Here is a 25,506-nt window from a genome sequence, read left to right on the forward strand (position 1 = left end):
ATATATATATATTACATTTATTTATTCATCAAAATTTTTGTCCCTTTTAATTTATTTTGGGCAACAAGTATGTGAGTGAACTCCCTAAAAATTCTTCTGTTGCTTTGTAGTTACTCAAACAATGCAGGAGCACGTCTATCTAAACAATTTCAACATTTTAACACAACAAGATGGTTCGTTTAGCAAGAAAAGAGACGAATTCAGAACATTTTGAGTCAGCCATTTATCAAACTATGTCCTTCTATCTTTGTTTTCAACGTGTTTGTTTTAGTTAGCTTGTGGATCATAAATGTAGGTCATCAATCAGTAGCAAATCATGAAATGATAGATGAAAGATAATGGATTCACTAATGAAAATTAGCAATTTTGTAGGTTTTAGGTTAGGTTAATCACCCAAAATTTCTTAACTTCGATTGTTTCATTTAGAATGAATCATAATGAAAGGTGATTGGAGGCCAACACTGATTGAACAAAGCTACTTTATGTGATTCTTGTAGAGTTTTGTGTCAACCTAACATACAGGATATTCCAAATAATCAATTTTTAAATAATATACATAATTCAATGAAAATTATCATATTCTTTGATTGGTTAGGAAAATCTACTATCCTAGTTTCTAGCATTAAATTAAGCATAACAAATGTAAGTTTTGGAAGGTTTATACAGTTATTTATATGCTGTTAAGAAGCAGAATTTGGGAGACCTTATTCAAACATTTCAAAACCACAAAAATAGCCGCTAAAACATGTAACTAGCCTTGGCATTGCCTTCTTTTGCAACGTAAGTAGGAGGACATAGGAAACAGAGCATCATGAAAGCTTGACAACAGGTAGGGGTGTCAATATTTGACACGACCCAAAAACCCGACTTGAACCCGACAGAAATTTCGGGTTCGGGTCAACCCGAATCGGGTCGGGTTTCAAGTTAGACTTTTCAACTCATTTCAAAAATCGGGTCGGGTACAGATTGACCCGAAAACCCGGAAATGACCCGGATTGACCTGCTGACCGACCTGCCCCCCGCCCGCCCTGACTCGCCTGCCCACCCCGGGTGGCTGAGCTACCCACGGCTGACTCCGCTCGCCCCCCCCCTCCCCCCCCCCCCCCAGCGTGACTTCACGTCGCATCCTGTTTGCCGCGCTGTCGCTTCGGGTCATTTCTGCTAGGTCCGCCGTCGCATCCCACGTGACCACGTCGTCATCCCAATGACCCTTAGCTGCCATCCGGATGCCCGGAAGCCAGCCAGTGCCGCCGGACACCGGGCTGAAAGGCCGATGCCGCAGACGCCGCTGTCGCAAGGTCGGGTTGACCGAACCCGAAGCGGGTTGGGTTTCGGTAGTCCGAAAAAATCGACCTGTTTTGTAAAAAAGGGTCAGTTCGGGTGACCCGATATAGTACCGGCATCTATTCCGTTTGAACCTGAACCCAACCCGTGGACCCGAAATTGACACTGCCTAGAGCAGGAGAGCTTACTCTTTCTCTATCTCTTCACAACCAAAAGTGTGAACAAAAGGTACAAATATTTCAACCTAATGAGTCTAAGGTCATTCACTCCTAGATGATAAGTTTGGATAGCATTAATGGGTTATATTGTTGGCTGAAAATTCATTTTCCATTTGTCCAATCCTCATCTGGACAACCGACCAATATCACACAGGTCAAGTGTCAACTAATGAAGGACTACGATGCTGCAATTGAATTAGTAAGAAGCTTGCACAACTAATTGATTAGAGAAATAACAAATAAATCTATTAGCAAATAAAATGAAGAATCAAAACGTAAGAGTGGTCACTGTCTCGTTTAGGCTAAGTTGCACATCAAGAGATTTGAATTATCAAAATATCGTAGGAAAATAACATCATGCAAACGTAGTAGCATTCAACGAAAATCCCTAGTCTAACAATAAGATTTAGAAACAAAGAAGTGCACTAAAATTCCTACATTTACTAAGCTTAGCAGAATCGGGCGAACACGTTCTTCATGACTACAATCAAATCACAAAGTGTTAGACTTAAGAAATACGAGAAAAGGACGAGTAGAAAACCTCTGTCAAGGATCGGCGGCAATCCTCCACTCGACGATCTCAAGTTGCTCTTTAATAGCTTCAACCAAGGTGTTCAATATATGTTCTATGTAGTCCTCAACCGTATGACCGTATGGTCGATTCTCGGGTTGACGTCGAAGAAGGTTGAATGGAGAATGTGCACGAAGCTGTGTTCGTTGTAGGCAACTCCTTAGTCAGTATCAGAATCGGCCATTCATGAATGCTAGATGACGATGTCTTCCAAAAATTGCTAGTAATCTTGAACTCCGTTAAAGAGAAAGAAGTTTCTCTTTAACTTGAAATTGGGAGAAGAGGTGTGGTCGGCCAAGGGATGAGGGTGGGAGAGGAGAAGTAGGTTAAGTAGGGAGGAACAAATTAAAAATCTGAAATAAATTTGAAATTTCTAATTGGGAGGGATTTAGGAATTAAATTTGAATTTAATCACAAGAGAGGAAAGGTGTATTAATGGGGAGAGAGGGGATTGGAGAGTGGGAGAGAGGTGAAAGGCAAATATTTCCAAATCCAATTAATAGGATTTGGAAAGTAAATAAGAGAAGGATTGGATTTGGAAAGTAAATAAGAGAAGGAGGCTCTGAAGATTTCGGCCAAAGGAGGTGGGATGAGATTTAGAATTTTTTCCAAGAGGGGTTAGAGGTTTTAGGAAATAAATCCTAAATTTCCCCTATAGGGGCAGGCGGCATTAAGGGTCAAGGGGGAGCAATTAATTGGAGAAATTAAGGCTTCTTAATTTGGGTTTGGGAATTAGGAAAAATGTAACTCACCTCTAGACAAACAAATTTTTCAACTGGGCCAACGAACAAAAATCGCTCTATGATCGCCAAAACCAAGTTTTTCTTTCTCCTCTTTTTCTCTTAAATTCTCCAAATTTTTCTCTATAAATGAATTAAAAGAATAAAAGGAATCTTAAATAACTTTAAACTTACGTGACTTTAGATATTTTATAAAATAATAATATAATAATAATATTCTAATGAATCTTTAGCATAAAATTTATAAAAAAAAATCTATTACGGATTCTAAAATTTTTTATAAAAATATCCATAAAATAACCTATTTTATTTAGCAAAATTAGATGAAATCGATTTGCAAAACGGACACATGACGCTCCCAAAACCTCCACTTGTACCATCAGGTGTCAATCTTTTAAGGAATTTCATTAATACCCAAAATTTATGAAAAAATTAGATAAACTAAAACACAACAATAGAGATGTTATGGAGAATATGGTTTATGATTTGGGCTTATAATGAGAATCCACCCACCTTAAAAAATTATCGTCTTCGACATTCTCAAATCAAAATATGTCAGAATAAACCTACATAGAGCTGTCTCATCCCAGATTCCTTCTCCGAAGTAGTCTCTTTGGCGGTCTCGTGCTTCCACTATACCTTGACCATCGGAATCTGTTTGCTCCTTAATTTTCTGATATCATACGCCAAAATCCTATATGGCTTTTCTCTATAGTGTAGACTTGGACGAACGTCCACATCATAAGCAGATAATCTTTTTCCAAAATCAGATATCAACTTCCTTAGAGAAGATGCATGAAAGACATTGTGTACATCGGACATATGGTCAGGTAACAATAACCTGTAAGTAGAACTACCAATCATCTTAAGAATCTCAAAAGCTCTAATGTATCTTGGACTAAGCTTATTGATTCTTCCAAATCTACTAGCACATTTCATCGGACTGACTTTGACATAAACAAAATCACCAACCTAAAATTCCACCAGCCTGTGTTTCTAATTATAGTACTTCTTATCTATCATGTGCAGCTCTCAATCTTTCTCTGATCAGCTGAATTTTTGTTGTAGTGTCATCCACAAACGTCGATCCTATCACATGTCTTTCACCCACCTCTATCAAAGATAAAGTTGTCCTGCACTTCCTATCATATATGGCTTCATAAGGAGTCATGTCAATGCTGGATTGATAATTGTTGTTCTATGAAAATTCTATCAGTGGGATATGATCCTTCCAACTGTCCCCAAAGTCCAGAACACAAAGTCTCAAAAGATCCTCCCATACGTGAATAGTCCTTTCGAACTGTCCGTCTATCTACGGATGAAAAGCTGTACTGAAATACAATTTCGTAACCAGACCCTACTGAATGCCTCTCCATAATTTGAAGGTAAACTATCCATCATGATTAGATACAATCACCTTCGGCACACCATGCAATCTGATAATGTCTCTGACATATATATGTAATAATCTGTCTACCAGATCAGTTTGTCGAATAAAAAAATGCGCTGACTTTGTCAAACGAACAATAACAACCCAAATGGAATCATGTCTCGATCTGGGAAAACCCATATCAAAGTTCATCGTCACATCCTCCCATTTCCACTTAGAGATAACTAACGACTGCAGAAGACCTCCTGGTCGTTGATGCTCTGCTTTCGCTAACTGATAAGCCTCACACTTTGAAATAAACTTAGCTATATCTTTCTTCAATCCAGGCCACCAAAACATACCTTTCAAATCTCCGTACATCTTACTGTTTCCTGGATGAATAGTGTAGCCCAAGTAATGTGCCTCATGTAGGATCTCAGCTCTTATATCACCAACAGAAGGAACCCATAATCTATCTTTGCAGTAAATGATTCCAGAGTTAGATAAAAAGAGTTCAGGTCTCTTACCAGCCTTAATCTGATCACTCAACTTCAGATACTCTGTATCTGATTCTGAGCTTCTTGAATTCTTTCATGTAAAGTAGGTTGAATAATCATTTGAGCTAATAATTTTGAATCTGTATTAGCAGATACCACCTCTATCTCCAATTTTTCTAAATCTCGAATAAGAAAGTCTACAGAAGTAAGCAACGAAAGAGAAGTACCTAAATACTTACCACTCGAAGCATCTGCTACCACATTCGCCTTACCAGACTGATACTGAATAGATAAGTCATAATCCTTGATCAGCTCTAACTATCTTCTTCGCCGCAAATTCAGGTCCTTCTGAGTAAAAATGTACTTTAAACTCTGATGATCAGTAAAGATCTCGCATCTGACTCCATACAAGTAATGTCTTCAAATCCTCAATGCAAATACAACAGCATCTAACTCAAGATCATGTGTCAGATAGTTCCTCTCACGTGGTTTCAACTGACGAGATGCATAAGCAATCACTTTACCATTTTGCACCAGCACACATCCCAAACTTGTCAATGCTGTAGCACTAAAAACCAGGAACCCCTCAGTGCTTGAAGGAATAGTCAAAATCGGAGCAGAAGTTAAATGATCCTTCAGCAACTGAAAACTCTCCTCATACTCCGAAGCTTATATGAAAGCTACTGACTTCTGAGTCAATCTCGTCAAAGACAAAGAAATATGAAAAAATCCCTAAACAAACTTTCAATTATAGCCAGCTAAGCCTAAGAAACTACGAACCACTAAAACTGTAGTAGGCCTTGGCCAATCAAAAACAACTTAAATCTTCTGGGGATCTATTAAGATGCCTACACTGCTCACTACATGCCCCAGAAATGAAATGCTCCTCAGAAAGAACTCATACTTTAAAAATTTAGCATATAATTAATGTTGCCTTAGAATCTCCAGAGAAGTCCTCAAATGTGTTGCATGCTCCTCAGATCTAGAATAAATCAGAATATTGTCTATAAAGATGATAACAAACTGGTCCAAATACTTTCTAAAAACTCTGTTCATCAAATCCATGAAGATGCTGGGCATTATTCACTCTAAATAGCATGACTAAAAACTCATAATGTCCGTACCTCGTACTAAATGCAGTCTTCATCACATCATTTGCCCTTACTTTCAACTGGTGATAACCAGATCGTAGCTCGATCTTAAAAAATACTGAACATCCAGCCAGCTGATCAAACAAATCATCAATCTTATTTTTAATAGTGACTTTGTTCAACTCCCTATAATCAATACACATGCTCATCATACAGTTTTTTTTCTTCACAACTAGAATATATGCTCTCCATGGAAACACACTAGGGCGGATGAATCCCCTGTCTACTAACTCTTGAAGCTGAACCTTCAACTCCTGAAGCTCCTTAGGTGCCATTCCATACGGAGCTTCAGAGATTGGAGTAGTGCCTGAAAAAAGATCAATACAAAACTCTATCTCTCTATCTAGCGGTAAAGTCACTAATTCCTCCGGAAAGACATCTGGCAACTCCGAAACTATAGGTACACTACTCACAGAATCAGAAGAAAGTCTCACATCTCTAATAGATGCTAAAAATATCATGCTACATTTCCTCCAAAATCTATCCACTTATAGAGCATAAATCAAATAAGAGAGAACACATATAATTCCCTGAAATATGAAGCTCTCACTATTCTAATACAAGATCACTTTCTTCTTCAAGCAATCAATCTGAGCTTCATATCGACTCATTCAGTCCATATCCAAAATGATATCAAATGCAAAAATAAGTAGCAAAATCAAATATGATCTCCAAACTCTATCAAAAAATTCTAAATCACAAAAACAAACCCTACTAGCTACCATTTCGTCTTCCGTAGGCAAAATTACAGGCAAATAAATAGGTAATAATACAGAAGACAAACCAAGAGAATCAAAACATTGCACAGACATGAAAGAATGGCTAGCACTAGAATCGAATGAAATACGACAATGATATGCAGAAATATAAGCCATACCTGTCACAACATCTGGGGACTCACTGGTCTCTTGCTGTGTCAGACTGTAAACTCGTGGATGCACTACGGTCAAAGTAACAGAACTACCTGCACTTCGTGAACCTCCAGAAGGTTGACCTCATGCTACCGAACCAACATCCTAGCTTCCAGAAGCCTCAGTATACTATCGAGGTGGTACTGCCCTCGGCCTGCCCACAGTAGATTGCGCAAAGCCTCTGAAATCAGAACGTCTGTCAAAATCACCATGCGGACACTCTGCAATCCTATGTCCAAACTGACCACAGCGAAAACACTTACCTGATGCTCTGTAACACTGACCACTGTGCCTTCTACCACACTGTTGACATAATGGGGCCTCACTCATTGAACCCCCAAAACTAACAACACTGCCTCTATCTGATCCAGAAGAAATTGTTATTGGTTGTCCCCTCCTAAATTCAACAAGTCTATACCAGTTCTTCTTCCCATAATGGCTACTGCTAGCTATCTCGTCATCAAATCTATTCTTGCTTATAGTCCATCGCTGTTGCACTGCTACCAGATCGGTCTCTATCTTCTTAGTTCCTTTTGATCAACTGAGCAAAGTCTGTAATATCTTGTGGCAACAGTGGTTGCCTCAATGCATCTCGGAGCCCCTCCAGAAATCGGTAACACTTCACCTCAGAAGTGTCAATTAACTGTGGAGCATACCTAGAGAGAGCAGGAAACTCTGCCTCGTACTGTATCATTGACATGCTTCCCTGAATTAACTTCAGAAAAGAGCTCTGTAAATGTCTCCCAGCATATGGAGGTACAAACCATATCCTGAATGTATCAACAATCTCATCCCAAATAATCAGGGTACTTACATGACCCTGAAATTTTTCTCTATATTAGCTCAACCATCAGCGCTCTACCTCGCCATCAAATAAAAATGCAGCTAATGCAACTCTCCTCTAAGAAGTACAATGTAACTCATTAAGAGTTTTCTCTATTCACATCAGCCAATCCTTAACTGCTCTAGGCTCAATAACACCTGAAAGTTTAGGAGGTTGTAATCTCATGAAATTTTGTGAATATCTGTCCATGTCATCAGATTGGGTACCAACAACCTATGTGTGAGCCTCACCAACTAGTTGTGCTACTATACCTACAATCTAAGAAATTGCCTCAGCATTGATCACAAGAGCTGTACACTAAACCTGAGCTGCCTGACTAAAACTTTGAAAATTGGTTATATCTAGATCCGATTGAGGTGGATCAGCCATCTCAAAATACAACTGAATGCAACACATACATTTAAAGGAAATAAATAAATAAAATGAGCACCCAAAACTACCTAGAAGCATCTCACTCTTCTACAGATTAGCATTTATGGCTCTGTTATAATTCACTTCTCCAACCAATGCTCTGATACCAAAAATCTTGTCACAACCCGACCCAATATGACCGATATCACACAGGTCATACCGTATCCGATTGTGGCAAACCTGACTCCAACATTTGGTTGGAGAAGTATTAAAATAAAACTTCCAATTGCTACGAAGTGAAATACTACTGAATCTCAATATGATTTTTTATATATCATTCAAAACATATATAATCTGAAATTTATCTACAAGAGTACTTGGCAACAGAGAGCACAACAAAAATAAAAGTCAAGCATGCAAAAATCAAAACTAACCATAACATACTTACAACACAAATCAGAGTGTGTTATCCAAACTACTCAGCTCACTCCTTACCCTTGCCCGATCCTGAAAATAAAAGAAAAAGCAGGAATAAGCTAACACGGCTCAATGGGCTATCGTACCTAAAACATAAATCAATAATCAAAAAAATTGAAAACATTTTGCTAAATCATATACTGAAATTAAATACAATTAAATAAATACTTGAATGAACTAAATTATAAGCAATACTTCGTGACAAAATCCCGCATCGGTAGCCCATTGGCTCTGGCATAACAACACTTAGGTAACATAATCTCATCTGCATGACAGAATCCCACCTCGGTCGCCCATTGGCACCGGCATAACAGAATCTCACCTTGGTCGCCCATTAGCGTTGGCATAACAGAAATCTCACCTCGGTCGCCAACTGGCTCTGATGTAACAGAATTCTACCTCGGTCGTCCACTGGCACTGGCATAATAGAACTCTGCCTCGATCGCCTATTGAAGCCAGCATAACAGAATCCCACTTTTTATTTTTTTTATTTTTTTTTTAACAGAATTTCACCTTGGTCGCCCACTAGTGCCGACATCACAATACTTTACAACATATTTTTCAATGCATTTCATTAATTAAAACATAATTGGATTGAATTCGAAAATTGCCAAAATGCCCCAATGGTAGACAGCAGAAATACAACTGAGTGAAAATTAACAATTTTAAAACATAATCAAATTACCATAAATTGTGTAAAATATTGTTCTGAAGCTTTAACTGAACTGAAGCACTATTTTTAGATGTTAAAATAAATTTATGAGAAGACAGAAATTATTGTTTTTTCAAAATCACATGGCAAAAAATTTTTAGAATATACTCAAAATGTTCGTAATCACAATCTCTATAACATATAAAAATTTACGAGGTGAAAGTTTTACCAAAATAAAGTTATCGTCGTTTTTCGGTAACGAAAATACAAATTTGATTTGATCGAAAAAATATCAAAAACATAAAATTATTAAAAATTTGAAATATGCAAAACATTACAACCTACCTCGAGACAAGCAAATTTTCTAATTGGGTCGACAGACAAAAATGACTCTACGATCGCCAAAACCAAGCTTTTCTCTCTCATCTCTCTTTTTGTCTTGAATTCTCCAATTTTTTCTCTGTAAATGCATGAAATGAATAAAATGAATCTTAAATAACTTTAAACTTAAGTGACTTTAGATATTTTATAAAATAATAATATAATAATGATACTCTAATGAACTTTTAGTATGAAATTTATAAAAAATCTAATATGTATTCTAAAAAATTTAGAAAAATATCCATAAAATAACTTATTTTATTTAAAAATTTTAGGTGAAATTGGCTTGCAAAATGGACACCTGACGCTCCCAAAACCCCACTGTTATCGTCACATATCGATTTCTTAAGGGATTTCACCAGTGCCAAAAAATTATGAAAAAAATTAGAGAAACTAAAACACAACAATAGAGATGCTATGGAGAAGACGGTTTATGATTTAGGCTTATAATGACTTAAATAAATTATTGAATGCTGCAGGAAAAATGAAGTTTTCAAAATTTGAGTTGCAACACCATCAGTTTAGCTACTTACCATGATAGTGATATGGCAGCAGCTTGCAAGGGGCGGGACAAGGAGGGTTGGTCCAGTAGGATCCGGACCATGGAGGGGAGAACCACACAGAATCTAGGGGAGAATTTTGACCCCCATGTGGGGCCCAACAAGGAATGAATTCATTATGTTAGGAGAGGAATTAAAGAGATGATCAATTAGGAAAAGATTTCCAAATTGAATTCAAATTAAAGAGGGAAAGATTTCTTAATTGAATTTAAATTGAAGAGGGAAATTAATATGGAAAGAAATGTGTTTTGGAGGGAATTTGACAGCTTATTTAAGGCTAGTTCTAGAATATATTTTTCTTCATGCATGTTTTGATTTGAGTATTTTGTAGTTCTTTTTTTAGGGTTTCCTAGCGGCATCTAGTTTGTTGGGAGAGACGCTCTACCTCACTAATTGCAGATCTCTTGTATCTTTTTTTTTTGTTGAGTTATTAATAAAAAAGCAGTCATAATTCCTCAAATTCCTACAATTTTCTTACTGATTTAACTTCCATGACATATCAAATTAATATCAGAGCGATGTCCTGGGCTAAAATTTCAGCTCTTGTTATTAATTTTGCTTGTGTATTTTATCCCTGTCTTACTGATTTCTGTTGTTTGAAGACCAAAGTCACCATTTTTGGTAGTTTGTTGCGATTTGGAATCTAGATTCGTGAAGCAAAGAAGATGAAGGCGTTGGAATAGGAGGTGAAACAATTCAAGGCCGGAATGGAGGAGAAATATTCCGGAATGAAAGGGAAGTTCACAACGGTAGAAGAAAGGTTGTCATCCGTGAAAATTTGATTTGAGAACATTGAAGACATGATGAAGAAATTAATCGAGAAGTAGTCAAAGGTTTCACCGGCTATTTCGAAGGCTGCTCTAAAAGGAAAGAGACTTCATGAGGATGATGACGAAGTGGAGATGGTCTTCTCTCAAGAACCATCCCGAAGGGCTCCAATGGGAGGTGCATCAAGGTGCCTCGAAGACGGGACAACAATAAGAGGGGAGGCCAAAGATTTTTGGAGACTACCTAAGAAGAAGGGAAGGTGGACCAGAGGAAGCAATGGTTAGGCCAAATCATGGGGTCCAAATCAGCCAAGGGAGGAAGAGAGAGAATCACATCAATACTACACGGGAGAAACTAACGGAGGAAGAAACCATTTGTGTATGGAGGCAAGAGCAAGGAAGTTAAAAATATTAATGTTTGAAGGGGAAGATGTTCAGGGATGGGTGTATCGGGTGGAGCATTACTTTGCTATCAATGGACTGACGTAAGGGAAAAAACTCATTACGACAAACCTATGTTTGGAGAGGAAAACACTAGCTTGGTTTCAGTGGAGAGAAGCCACGTATCCGATCTATTCTTAAGGGGAATTCAAGGATTGCTTATTAGAATGTTTCCGAGCCATTTGGAAAGAAGACCTCATCGAGCAGTTCTATGTCTTAACACAAGAAGGGACTGTTATGGAGTAACAGAAGAAATTTGAGCTACTGTCAAAAAGACTGAGGGTAATTTTTGAGGGGTTGGAAGAGAATTTTATGAGGTCATACGAGCAAAGCTCAGGGGTGTTGAGACCTAGAGGACTAAGAGAGACGATGGAGCCGGCGCAAAGGTTAGAAGAGAAACATCAGAGGGAGAAGATCAGTTGGAGCAACATCATGGGAGAGGCTTACCGGAGTACCACCACGACCTTGACACCAAAGACCCATACAGTGTCATTTTAGGGGAAGCACCGAAAGAGAAGAGCACTGGAGTTCGCCCTGGAGGCAATTTAAAGCACCTCACAGAAGTAGAAGTGCAGGGTAGACGAGCAAAAGGGTTATGCTTCAGGTGTAATGAGAGATTTACAACCAAACATAGGTGGAAGAATCGAGCCCTTCAGGTTTTGATGGTCTGTAAAGAGGAAGAGAAGAGCGAGAACGAGATGGAGGATGTTGTGGTGGAAACATAGCACCTACATATTGACGTGGCAGAAGTGTCCCTAAATTCTGTAGTGAGGTTCACTCCCAATCACACCATGAAGGTGAGGGGGCAGATCGGTGAGCATTTCGTGGTGATGTTGGTGGATAGTGAAGCTATACATAACTTCATCTCAAATTGGGTCGTGGACCAATTGAGGTTGAAGTTAGTGAGGACTGAAGGATGTGGGGTGATGATGGGGACGTATAAGAAAGAGAGGAGTCGAGGGGTATGTAAAGGGGTGGTGATGACCTTGCAGGATATTCAAGTCGTGGAAGACTTCCTTCTCCTGGACTTAGGAAGCACCATAGATGGCTATCCAAGTTACTTGGACATGACTTTGAGATCTAATACTAGTCGGTCTAAGAAAATAAAGCAACAGATGTCTTGTCCAAGAGGCTTGAGGAACCATAGTTGACAGCCTTATTGGTGTTAATGATCTTAGACTGGAAAGCATTGAGGTAGAGTGAGCAAGATGAAGGGTTGAGAAAGATCATGGAAGATTTACTAAAGGGACCAGATAATCACCTGGATTATGCTCTAAGGGGGGGGGGGGGAAATTATTACATCCAGACAGAATACCGAGCATACCAAGTATACCGAGTGCTGTATCGAGCACGGTACCGAGCACTTTAGTGACGTGGCATTAGGGCTGTCAATATTTGACACGACACAAAAATCCGACCCGGCTCCGACCCGAAAAATTTGGGTTGATTAATTAAAATAATTAACCAATAAATATATTTTAAATTACAGTGCCCTCAAAATTTTTAAATAACTCTCAAATTTCTCTTAAAAAAATCAATTAATTTCATTTAATTTTGACTAATTAAAAACAAATTAATTGATTGATAAAAAATTCAACTTTAATTGCTCCAAAATTGTTTAAAAAAATTTAATAATTTTCTTGAAATTTTGGCAGCCTCTCGGCATCACCTCCCCACCGAGGGAGAAATCGGGACGGCAGTGCCGTAATTCTTCCTACCCGGACCTAAGGTCGACGGCGTAGGGCCTTCGATTTCAAACCATCTCACCAGGATCTAAGATCTACTGCGTGAGGTCTTCAATTTGGAATCATCCGCCCAGATCTAAGATCGATGGCGCGGGTCTTCAAATTTTAAAACCATCTGCCCGGATTAAAAATCAACGGCGCAAGTCTTCAATTTCAAACCATCCCGGTAGGACCTAAAGTACAACAACCGAGGTCTTCGATATTTATTTGAAAGTCTTCTTCTTCTTTTATTATTATTATTATATTTAGATAAATTATATTAGATATATAATATTATATAAATAATAATATGATATAAATATATCATAATATATATTTATATATAATATTATATATTTCATTAAGCATTTCAAAGATTGTGTTCATTTCGAGGCATTCAATATCATATATACATAAGGATTTATGTCAGATTTACACTAAGCCAAGCCAAACCGATTTTGTGCACGCATTGAATCTCGACTATGAGTAAATCCCTCGGTTCTGCAGATTTATGGGATTTGGCCGAAGGATCGCATGAAAGGAATAAAATTACCTTCACAACAGGAAATTCCTGTTGTTGTTTCCGGTCAAAATGTCGTTCTTCCGATCCAATAGGTACGGAAAGTTATCGAAGGAGCAAAGCCGGGAGGACCACGGAGAAGCAGCATAAGCAACAAGTGCAATCTCTACACCGCCTGCGGAGGAATAAAGTCGGACGGCCACGGAGAATCGAAGAAGTGGCGTCCAATCTCCTCCCTCCCGCAAAGCAGCGAAGTCGAACGATAAGGGGCCGAAGAAACGACGTTGAGACGGGACCGGCAGCGTCAGCTGCGGGTCAGGCGTGGGGGTCGGACGTCGAAGTCGGACAACAATGAAGGAACCGAATGAGTGATCCGTGCGATTTCTCCCTCTCCAGCAAAGAAACGAAGTCGAACAGAAACGGAGGAACCGAATGAGCCAGTCAAGAATCTCCATCTTCGGTTCTCCCTTTCTTTTTATCGTGAAGCAACGGTTGTTGCGTGAAGGGATGTGTCGTTTTGGCGAGATGGGGCCGGATTGAAGGCGGTTGCTTTAAAAAAAAAAAAAATTTTGTTAGTTAACAACCGGCGACATTAACAAAGGACTTGGAGGTGATCTTGGAACCCATGGAGATAGCTGATACACGACAAGAGACAATAGGAGCAAAAAGGTCCTAGTTCGATGGAAGGATCTCCCTAAGTATGAAGCTACATAAGAGTCATATAAGATAATCAAGAGATAGTTTTCATCATTCCACCTTGAGGACAAGGTGCATTTCGAGGAGGGGAGTATTGATATGACAACAGACTGCAGAGGGCAGGACAGGGAGGGTTGTACAAGCCAATCCAGTAGGATCTAGTCCAGTTAGAGACGGACCAAGCGAAATCCGGGGGGGGGGGATTTGGACCCGCTTGTGGGGCGCAACAAGGAATTAATTCATTATGTTAGGAGAGGAATTAAGGAAATAATCAATTAGGAAAAGATTTCCTAATTAAATTCAAATTGAAGAGGAAAAGATTTCCTAATTGAATTCAAATTTAAGAGAGAAATTAAATGGAAAGAAAGCTATTTTAGAGGGAATTTGAGAGCTTATTTAAGGTTGGTTCTAGGATTTATTTTACTTCATGCATGTTTTGATTTGAGTACTGTTATATTTCTTTTCCTTTGATGGTTTTCTAGCGGCGTCTAGGTTGTTCGGAGAGACGATCTACCTCTCTAATTATAGATTGCTTGTATCTAGTTTTCTTGTTGAATTATTAATAAAAAATCAGCCATAATTCCTCAAATTCCTGCAATTTTCTACTGATTTCTTGCTTATTTTACTTCCACGATGTATCAATGCATCAAATACTAATAGTTTTGTACATGTCCAAAGGATGATAGCAAAAAGCTAGATAAATGAAATAATAAATAGATGAAGCAATGCATGTAAAACAGACGCGGAAACATAACAATATTCATTAATATAGACATGAAGAACAAAATAATAACTAAGAGATTTCGTAGAAACTGAGCCTAAAATTCTAACATAAACAAGTAAATAGATAAAATCAGGATAACTTGCCCATCAACGAGTTCAACAAGCCTTGGGTACAGCTTCTGATCACGCAGGCTGTTAATTTCTAAGACGGTAGAATCCATCGACTGCATATCAACAATGTATCTTGTATGCAACTGGCTCACTGATGCTTTGAGCTTTTCCAGAGATTCAGATTCCACACCACGTTTTTTCTGTTTATTCAGGAAATAGAGCTTCCTCTGGTATTCAAATTTCATAAGCTCACCAGCCTGTATTCAAGGATACAAGCACCAAAGAGTTCAGTATTTCCGGGAAAACTATAGCAAATAAAGGGTCACACTGCTATTTAAAAGTAGAGTCCACAATACAGAAAAAAAAAACAGGCACTCAAAATCATGACTAGACTTTAACCTGATGTTCAAAATATCCATCAGCATCATCCACGTATGACATTATCATGATGAATGGAAATTAAGAATATTCTGCAAAAAATGTGCGCAAGCATATAGGCACTCAAATCATAACTGTATTATATTGTATGTAATATGTTAAATATAAACATAAATAGTTGCAGATAATATGTATATCTTAATCTGAAAAATAAAGATGTCCATCTACAAATGCTCAAGTGAATGAATTCTTGCAGGAAGATAATGCAGAACTGTGTATTGGTGACTCGATATTTACATATGGGAATATCCTCCTATGAACAGCTGCATGTTTACATCGGCATATACATACATTAGTATATGCATCACACATACATCACAACTTACAAGCGCATGCATTTTTCCAGCCATTTATGCTATATTTAATAGTGAGTTCATATTTTCCTATTTTCATTAACTTCCCTCCAAAGGAGTAATAAACACTTCTCTCCATCCTCGATCATGAAAATGAAAGCATCCTTACATATTGAGTTGACTACTGATTCAAATAGGCAAATAGCTGCTGCTTCGTTCTCTTTCTAGAAAAAAAACTATGGATCATGTTACTGAACTTGGTTAATTAACATGAATATTCCTCAATAAGCTGAAGACTTTTTTTAGGTATGCATTCCCTCTTGCTACATTTAAAAAAACTTTTTTGAGAATACAAATCCCCCGCATTGGTGACTTATGGGGTATGTGGTATTAGAAGGGAATTTATGTGTATATATTTTATTATGCGGGGGCAACGGCCATTTAACATAATTATTTTTCTTCTAGGGAATTGAATAATTCCCTAATTGCTATAAGCATCTATAAATACTCATAAGATGAATAAACAACCAAAAACTTTCTAGCCACTTCTTTAGTCAATATGGTATCAGTGCAATATTAAAGTTTTCTTCAGCCTTTGTTTTTCTTGCCTTTCATTATTATCCTCCTCATCATGCCTAAATTTTTTTGCCTTACCTTCCAAAGAATCGACTATTATAAATAGTAAAGCTTAGACTAGTTCTGCCGAAGAAGAATTTCGGGGACTACAAATCTCATGTCATTTGAATGAAAAAACTACTTAAAATTGACTTAGATTATGAAGACCCATCTTTTTTATCCTCCTATGGATTTGAAACATCCAAAGTTTGAACTTTTAGATAAGCAAACTCGATGATTATGCCATAGTTATGGAACATCACAATGCCTAAAATCAGTGGATCGTACATATTACTAAATATTGCAAAAGAATTTTGGGAAGCTGTCAAACAAATTTAGTCAAAAGTTTAAAACGTCGCTCTCATCTATCAGATCAAGGTGAAGCTCTCAAAAATGAAGCAAGGTAACCTCTCTAACATTGAATATTTTTATGCAATAAAGGTCTAATAGCTAAAACTATGTTAATATAAAGGATAGGGATGATGTTGTAGCTCTAAAATAATGTAGAAAGAGAAAAGGGTTTTTGAGCCTTTTGTAGGACTCAGTATTGAATTGGGCAAAACTAGTATTTAAATCTTCAGCAAAGTGAACCTACCATTCATAAATGAGGTATTCTCGATTATACAAAACAAACAAGGAAGAAGAATAATAACGTTTGATACTCCCAAATCTATAGAGTAGGCCATGAGCCATACAACCACATAAACTCAAGGAAAATGACTTACTTCGACTGAATCTTCCCAAAACAAGGACAAAGTCTTTCCTAAAAGCTACATGTGGTGCAATTACTACTACAATAAAAAGAGGCATATTAAAAACTCTACAAAAAGCCCCAAGGCTATGGTGAAAACAAAGAAATCCAATTAAAATGGTACGTTTATCTCATTAAACAAGAAAGGCTCAACTCAAAAGAAATTTCCAAGCTAAGGAACTTCCTCAACTCTTTGAAAAATTTTCCTGGTCAAGCACTCTAGTTCATAATAATATAGATTCTAATTCTTATACATTTGAAACCTCAAGTAACTCCCCTATAATAACATTGAAACTAGATTTAAGAGCCATTGATCATATGACAAACTTTGCCAATAATTTTCAAACCAACAAATCTTATCTCAACAATAGAAAAATAAATAATAGTTATTGTAGGTCAAGAGAATCTTCCCATTTCTCCGACATTTACTCTCAATAACGTTCAACATGTTCCTAATATTGTAGTAAATATTCCATCTATTCATAAAATCACAAAAAGACCACAACTACAAGGTAGCTTTTTTTTCCCCTAACTATGGTTTATTTTAGAACTCATTAAGAGGAAGATGGTAGGGCAAGAGAAAATGATGAACTATTCTTGTTTGAAAATAGTAACCACTTATCTTGATCCTCGTCTCTATTTTAAATAAAGACACTATTTTATATCATCATCACAGACCAAAGCATTCTTTATTTAAAACCCGACAATATATATTTCATTATCTTTTTATAAATGTTAATTTTCATCATAAGACTTACAAAATAGCTAAATATCATAGAGTTCCTCTTCTTGAAAGTAAATTCAAATCCTCTACTCATTTTATAATAATTCTCTTTGAAATTTGAAAACCATAAAAAACCTCTAATACTTTTGGGGTTATCACATTCATTAATAATTGCATTCATATGACATATGTCTCTCTTATAAAATAAAAATTTGATAATAGTCATATTCTTCTAATATTTATCTCTAAGATACAAAACAAAGTTGGTGTTAACATAAAAAAAAAACTAGGATTGATAATATTTAAAATTATGTTAATCAATTTTTAACTTCATTTCTTAATAAAAAATGTATTAACTGCCATTTTTCCTACCCTTACACCCCACAACAAAATGCGATGGCAAAAAGTAAAAATTTTCTCCTTAAAGTTATCAAGACTCTTCTCTTCCAAAATTATATTCCTAAAATACCTTTGGGAGAAACTTTCCTAATCTAAACATATCTAATTAAGTCTTCGTTTGGGACAGCTTTATTACTGCTTTAAGAAGCAGTAAAAAAGCCTTCCCAAACAAAACCTAAATGAATACTCTCAAAAGTGATTGATTTAAAAGTTTCCTAAACCATCTTGTTATATTTTTTCCCTCAAATAAAATTTTCTCAAAGTTTCCTACAAAAATTTTTTATTGTGTCAAATGTTCACATCCGCAAACAATGCCAAGGCAAACTTGATCCAAGGGCACTTAATGTATCTTTTTAGGATATTCACCAACTTAAAAAAAAAAGTATAAATATTATCATCCAATCAAGAAAAACAAAGCTTCTTTACTCAAAATTTATCTATTGACTCAATTTTTTTATCTAGATCTATCCCAAGTTGACCCAAATCTGCTACGTTAACCCAAACAATTTTTAATTAGCTCATACAATTCAGCCCATACCCAATACCGAACTTTACTGAACCTAATTGGTTCATTTGGTTTAGCCATTACCAAAGAAGGCTATATATCAGCCTCCTTAGCATGCCTGACGCCTCTCCAAATCAGGTGATGGGAGATTGAATGGCTAGTGATGCACGACGGGGATGAACCGAGCAAAGGTGGTGCTGAAAACTTTTTTGCACGATCGTCTGACGTCCTCAAGGGCTCTTGCCGTTCATCTATAAAAAATTTGGGCTACGATGGATATTCAACAAGTCGTTTAGGCAATTGCATCTGGCGGGCTGAAAGAATCAAGGGGAGGGAGTCATTTTTCGAGTGAGAAGAGAACTTGGAAGAACTTTCAGAGGTGAGGGACCTGACCGAATCCCTATCTTCTTATTTGCCTACTGCTGCTTCCAATATCAAAAAGAACCGGAGTTTGGCGGGTTCGATCTTCATAGAATCTGGCGAGAAAGCAGACGAGGAGCAAATCGGAAAAGTTGCCCCTCTACTATACGAAACTTCCTACGTTATGCCAGCCATCGGACGAAAGCTCCGGTGAGGTAATTTCAAATTCTCTTGTGGGATGTTTGTGGCAAAAACCCTAGACATCTAGGTCAACTGGGATTAAAACGGGTTCTCCCTTCTGTCGTCGCCGGCGAAATCTGTATCTCCTTCATGGGAGGCTCGGATTACACGCGGGAGGGAGAAGACAGTGAGGATGTCGTCGTATTATTGGTTTTGGATCCGCTAAACCTTATTCGCATGAGATCCACCATTCCATCAAGACCCGAACCCCACGATTATAAAAATATTATGAAAATAAAATTCTTTTTTAGAATTTTCTCTCTTTATAATTGTTGTTTTGGAGCTTCCTTTAGACTTCAAAAAATTATCTCATCTTCCTTAGACTTCAAAAAATTATCTCATTAATTTTAGAAACTCTTAAGAGCTCAAACCATTTTAATAAGCCTTAGGGGCTATTTGGTATCAGATTTATGCCGAATTTATGGTAAATCCTGTCAAATGATTTTTTAGCTCTATGTAAATCTCAGTCCTCGATAAATCTCGGATTTATGACTAAATCGAGGATTTACTAAATCCCTTTGTTCGGCGGATTTGCGAATTTAAGGACTATGGGATTTACGAGCTTATGAGCGAGCTAGCTCCCGTCGTGAAGGAAGTAGGTGGTGAAAGTTACCTATGCAGTGAGCTAGCTCCCGTCGTGACTTCCGATCCGATGTCTTCAAAGAAAGTGAAGCAACAAGCAAGCTCTATCGTGCGAATCATGCACTGCACACGAAGCCAAAGCAGCCACGAAGAAATGGCGACGACGACGACGAGGAAAAGCGAAAAAGCATGGGATAAGAGGAAAAGCAAACCCTATATGACCTACATTATTAAGTAATTTAAAATTAACACCTAAATAATTAATTTGATAATTAGTACTAATTAAACTAATTTCTAATTATATTATTTATCATTATACTATATTAAATTCAAACCACATTAAATTTAATTTCTAAACAAACCAACTACCTTAAATCCCGAATTACGTTGTCAAATAATCTTTCAAAATTTATAAGGATTTAGCACATGTCATACCAAACAATTTTCAAGAATTAACACCCTCTAAATTTATTAAATCTGGATTTACAGGATTTACTAAATCCCACTAAAGTCAAATCCTACTTATTGCCAAACAGCCCCTTAGATTTGCCTAAATTTGGATTGAAATAAACTCAATCCAAACCTCTTCTCTTTAAGTTCTTCATCCTAATACTCTTTCTAAATCCTACATTGAGGCTCCCAAGTGACATTTAAAGAACTATAAAATAGCATTAGTCTAATCTAGTGCTAAAATCTATGTACTTTTCTAATGATGAATTAGAATGATGAACCTCAAAAGGAAATTCCTGGATTCTGAGTCTATAGATCTAAGCTGTTGTATATGGTAAAAGCTCAAATGCCTTTTATATTTTTCTTTTTATGAGATTATATTATTGCCTAAGTCACACCAGCCTTTCTTATTATTATTTTGATTGATTTTAGTGATTTGATTCTAGTACACACTAGAAATTCTATGTTCTTTTGTGTCTTCATATGAAATGAGACAAACAAAGTCAATGAGATCATACTCTTTTCATAAAATATTCTTCTTATGAAAAAATTTCAATTCTTACAATGTTCTTTTGTGTCTTCATATGAAAAAAAAAAATCTTGCATTCAAGTTGCCTACAAAGTAACCAGGCATCTAGAATCAAATCATAGAAAGGGAATTTTCTACAAAAAATCTAAAACTAATCACCAATAGGTTGGATCTACTTGAAGATGTTGCATAACACTGAGATAAAATCTTGTAACATAACAAGAAGAGGCAAGAACAACTTGTTATGGTCAAGTGCTGAATTTAAATTCAGAGAATAATTCAAATTATCTGTGAACTTTATAAGTTAAAATAATACTGGACAACTTAAAAATCAAATGAAAATTAACTATGAGGATATATTGTGATGATAAATCTATCACCAGCTTTATCCACAATCCAATATGACATGATCAAACCAAACATGTTGAGTTAGATAGGCATTTTATAAATTAACAAAATTTTGAAGAGTGGGTTAAACTCATCAGCATATTCACCAAAGGTTAGTGCAATCCTACATTTACAAACTTGAAATATTAGATCTCTATCATTCAGTTTGAGGGGGATTTTAGAGTGTACAAATCCCATGGATTGGTGAATTAAAGGGATATTTGGTGCTGGAATATAATGCATATATATTTTATTATGTGGGGTCGATGGTCATTCTATGTAATTGTTCTTCTCCTTAGGAATTATATAATTTCCAAATTTTTTGTAGGTATTACTTGCACATGAATACTCATAGGATGGATAAACAATTAAAATTTTGATGCCATTTCTTTTTTTCTATGAACTCCAACATAACATACTTCAGATAGCTTATAATTGCATATTATGCACGACTTGTTCAAAGAAACACCTGCATTCTTTTGAAAGAAAGTTGTTTGGAGATGAGTTTACAGAGAGACGCTGTTAGAGTTTTTTTTTTATATCCTAGAAAATATTAGAAATGATCTTTCTTTATTAGATTTAAACAAGAATTTGAATTTTAACTAAACAAAATGGAGAAAAAGGATTCATGTAGCCGACCCCACGTAGTGGGACAAAGGCTTGATGATGTTGTTGTTGCAACTTAAGTATGTTTTTTGTATTTTACTGTTAGCTTTAGGTGTTCTTTCTTTAGTTTCTTGTATGGTTTGTTTTTCCATTGGTGTAAGTTTTTGTGTCTTTAAATAGACTCTATAGGTTGTTATTAGATGAATGATTAAGCAATAAAGTATCTAATTTCAGCTGCTCTCTCTCTCCCCTTCCCTCTCTCTCTATCCTCCTCTCTTCCAAAAGCTGAAGAAAGCTTCTTTCCTACCCAAGAATCTCAACAAATGCTCTAAGGCTGAAAACAACTCCAAAGCCTGATGTTTAAGGCTTCATTTGGGACAACTTACTTATTCCTTTACGAAATAATTTTTAGTACAAAATTTTTTAGTTTATAAAATTTTTGCACTAAAAAGCTGGTTTTGGTTTAGAAAACAGTAAGAAAGTCGGCTCAAACGAAGCTTAAGGCTTTGTTGGGACGGTTTTTTACTGCTTCTTGAAGCAGCTTTTTAATATAAAAATTAAAATTTTTTGTGCTAAAAAACTGCTTCAAGAAGCAGTAAAAAAACTGTCCCAAACGAAACCTAAATCTCAAGCTTTGCATGATTCAATATTTTGTGACATGCATTCTCTTTCATTAATTTGCAGCCTGAAAAGCACATCCTAATTTACAAAAGGAGGAATAAAAACTATCCACACAAATTACAATAAAAAAATAGCAATCTAGCATCAAGTCGTAAGACAATAAAGTCAAGAACAAAGAGCATAATAAGAAACACAAAAAGTTCAAAGAGTTCTTGAACAGATTCATTTACCTTAACTTCATCATAAAGTTTCTTCTCCCATGCAAGCATCTTATCCAACACTGTGGCATGAGTTTCCCACTTCTCATCATCTAAATCATCATTGGCATCAGCCTCGCTGCGGATGCCTTTAATTGACCTATTCCATGTGATAACCTTCAAGACTTTTTCAGAATGGTCAATATGTCCTGTAAAAAATCAATTAAAACCAGGGTGAAAAAAACAAGAATAATTATCAGAAAAAGACAGTTAAAGTGCTAAATAGCAGTCGTCAATGATAGAAAAAAAAATGACAGTTAGCTATACTAAGAGCATCTCCAACCTAAAATGTCGTGAAACTAAAAAATGCAGTGATTCATCTCCAATCGAACTCCATTTTTCCCCCTTTCGTAGGTAACTGTCGTCTCTTCTTTCACGCGGCAAGTTCGGTAGAGATATAAAAATGGCGGAGATAAACAGTGCAACGCCAATATTAGCGTCCCATTATTCGCCCGCAACCAAATAGCGGAAGTTTTAACGTTATGCTGGAGCGGGCGAGAGACGCCATTCAAGCGTTTGGAATTCGGTTGAAGATGCCCCCACGTAGAAAACATACCAGTGAAATAAAATAAAAAGCTTGTCATTTACAAACAGCACAAAGGTTTTCCCTTTAAATATTATTGGCCTTCTTCTGGCGGTTTTAACAACACTCAAATATATATTTAGTACTCAAATCCAATGCAAAAAGCTTGTCATCTTACAACCAGAAAGGAACAATTACAGCATAGCAATCTTTTTCCATCAAATGTAATCCAAAGGGACTGTTTGGTAGCAGCATTTAGGTCAGATTGAGATGAATGTGGGAGAAATCCAGCCAAACGGCCTAAAATGCAAAACCAAATCTCATGGCAAATGAATATTGGAAAATTCAGCCTTTTCTTGCTAAATCCCGGATTTTTGTGAATTTAAGAAGTCCTGTTGACTTGAGAGGAAGAATTTGTTCATTAAATCCATTCTATAATCAAACAGTCATTATTTAATAAAATTTATCATGAATATTACCAAACAGTTTTTAGGATTTAGGCCCGAAAATTCTGATTTTACGTTAAATCTTGAATGCTACCAAACAGCCCCAAAGGTTAGGGAAATCACCTCGATTATCCGCGAAATTGGAGTGATAGTGCAGCCTTGTTGCCTCAAGCATTTTTGAAGCCTCCTTCGCGCTTTCATAAGCCTTGAGGAAATGGTCATCCAGCTCATTCAGAATTTGCAGGAAGCTAAAACTATGAGGAACAGCGGGAACCATCTTCCCTCGCTTGCTCTCCGACCCCCCACCTGAAGACCCTGTCCGATGATGGTGCGATGAGCTGCCGCTCTGCCTCGGCTTCCTCACTATCTTTTGCTGTTGAGTCTGTGGCGGTTCGGCAACAATCTTCTCCGGGATCACCGTCGCTGGGACCGGAGCCGTGGGATCCTTAATAGCAGCAGCGGTAGAAGATTCTGTCTGGGCAAAATTTTCCGCTTCCTTATTGAGCATCGATTCCTCCGGCTGACCGAGAGATGGAGCGGGGATATTCTCGGTTTTGAATATGCCGAAGAAATCCCAGTTCTCGTCGGGAGCTGGGTGCTGCAGCGGCGGTTTGGTTTCTGAGGGTTTTGGTGGTGCAGGAGGTGCCGGAGGCGTCGCGGGGGCTCCGGAGCTGTCGTCAACAGTATCCACCTCAGAATCATCCACAGTGGCCTCCGTATCGTCTTCTTCGATTATCTCCGAGTCTTGGGCAGATTTACTCCGTCGGACACTGGAAATTGGTAGACCGGGCATACTGGCCGCGCGCTGTAAGGGGGAGACGGTTGTGAGATGGTCGGGTGGAGGAGGAGGCGGAGGGAGGTTATCTTGCGGGGGATGTACAACTGAGGCGCCAGTACCAATAGCAACGGCGGCTGATGATGAAGGGAAAGCGGTTTGGCCGGCGGGGGCGGAAGAGGAAGATGGGAGGACGGTGGAAGCGAGGTGGAGATCATGGACCTCTCCCTGGGCATAATCGGAGAGGGCGGCGCCGGTGTTCTTGAGAGCCATGGTGTAAGCGGAGTGGGCGGCGGCGAAGGCGTTGCGGGACGTGACAGCCGACTTCATTAATTGCTTCCTATCCTTGCATCGCGCCACCAATTCCTCGTTCTCGATCTTCGATTGCGTGCAGCCCATCGTACTAAGCGATTGCTTGTGACTGAAAACAGCTTCCGATTCCGATCAATATCGCCGGAGACTTCAGGTGGATCGTTTATATCATCGGGAATCCGCCGCCGCCTCTAACTTTTCTGTGTCTGCAAGCTTCCAGGTCCGTCAGTAGACTTTTTCTTTATTTTTCGCTCTCCTAAGCCAAAAGAATATTTTCCTACTCCTTAATTGATTAGATTTTTTTTTTTATGGAACAATGTATCTACCCAAAGTACCTTCTAATTTTATATAATATATTAATTAAAGTATAAAATTGTATATTAATTATAAAGATATTTACATATGTACCATTATCAATCTCCCCTAATAAAAAGTTTAGCATCAATTTATATATTTGAAATAAAAAAATAATCACATATAATATAAATATAGAATACATGTTGGCAATAAAAAATAGGGGATTTATATATATATTATTTTATTTCATGTTATTTATATATATAATATCTAAAATTTTAATATTATAGCAATAATATACCATCACATATAAAATTTAATTTAATTTTGAATATGGTTAGTTATATCACTAGATTATTCAATTGTATTTGAACTACTTAAGTATACTATCAATAAACATATTTTAGA

General features: G+C 37.1%; 1 protein-coding gene across 2 annotated transcripts; it reads right to left on the bottom strand.

Annotated features, from left to right (window-relative positions):
• Nucleotides 1-8,317: 8,317 nt before the first annotated feature.
• Nucleotides 8,318-25,093, bottom strand: LOC110108843 (nitrate regulatory gene2 protein). 2 transcript variants are annotated; one of them, XM_020839673.2, is made up of 4 exons: nucleotides 23,838-25,092; nucleotides 22,719-22,894; nucleotides 15,022-15,245; nucleotides 8,318-8,443 (listed from the first exon to the last, which is right to left on the bottom strand). In XM_020839673.2, exons 1-4 carry the CDS (start codon nucleotides 24,886-24,888, stop codon nucleotides 8,428-8,430), a joined length of 1,467 nt encoding a protein of 488 aa, XP_020695332.1. In that variant the 5' UTR covers nucleotides 24,889-25,092; the 3' UTR covers nucleotides 8,318-8,427. The 2 variants fall into 2 exon arrangements, with proteins under 2 accessions (XP_020695332.1, XP_028554523.1); XM_028698690.1 differs by lacking the exon at nucleotides 8,318-8,443 and adding an exon at nucleotides 9,360-9,525 and having other exon boundaries at nucleotides 23,838-25,093.
• Between the last annotated feature and the right edge of the window lie 413 nt (nucleotides 25,094-25,506).

This window comes from Dendrobium catenatum, unplaced genomic scaffold, assembly GCF_001605985.2.
Source record: "Dendrobium catenatum unplaced genomic scaffold, ASM160598v2 fragScaff_scaffold_1122, whole genome shotgun sequence".
NCBI classification, from domain to species: Eukaryota; Viridiplantae; Streptophyta; class Magnoliopsida; order Asparagales; family Orchidaceae; genus Dendrobium; species Dendrobium catenatum.

What these genes read in the sequence shown, in the direction of transcription:
- LOC110108843 (XM_028698690.1), bottom strand. Translation starts at nt 24,888, where the DNA reads ATGGGCTGCACGCAATCGAAGATCGAGAACGAGGAATTGGTGGCGCGA. An exon ending in AACTTTATGATGAAGTTAAG is followed by an intron (nt 15,246 to 22,718) that starts GTAAATGAATCT and finishes CCTTGAATACAG; the next exon opens with GCTGGTGAGCTTATGAAATT. An exon ending in CTTGTTGAACTCGTTGATGG is followed by an intron (nt 9,526 to 15,021) that starts GCAAGTTATCCT and finishes ATGCATTTACAG; the next exon opens with AGAAAAAATTGGAGAATTCA.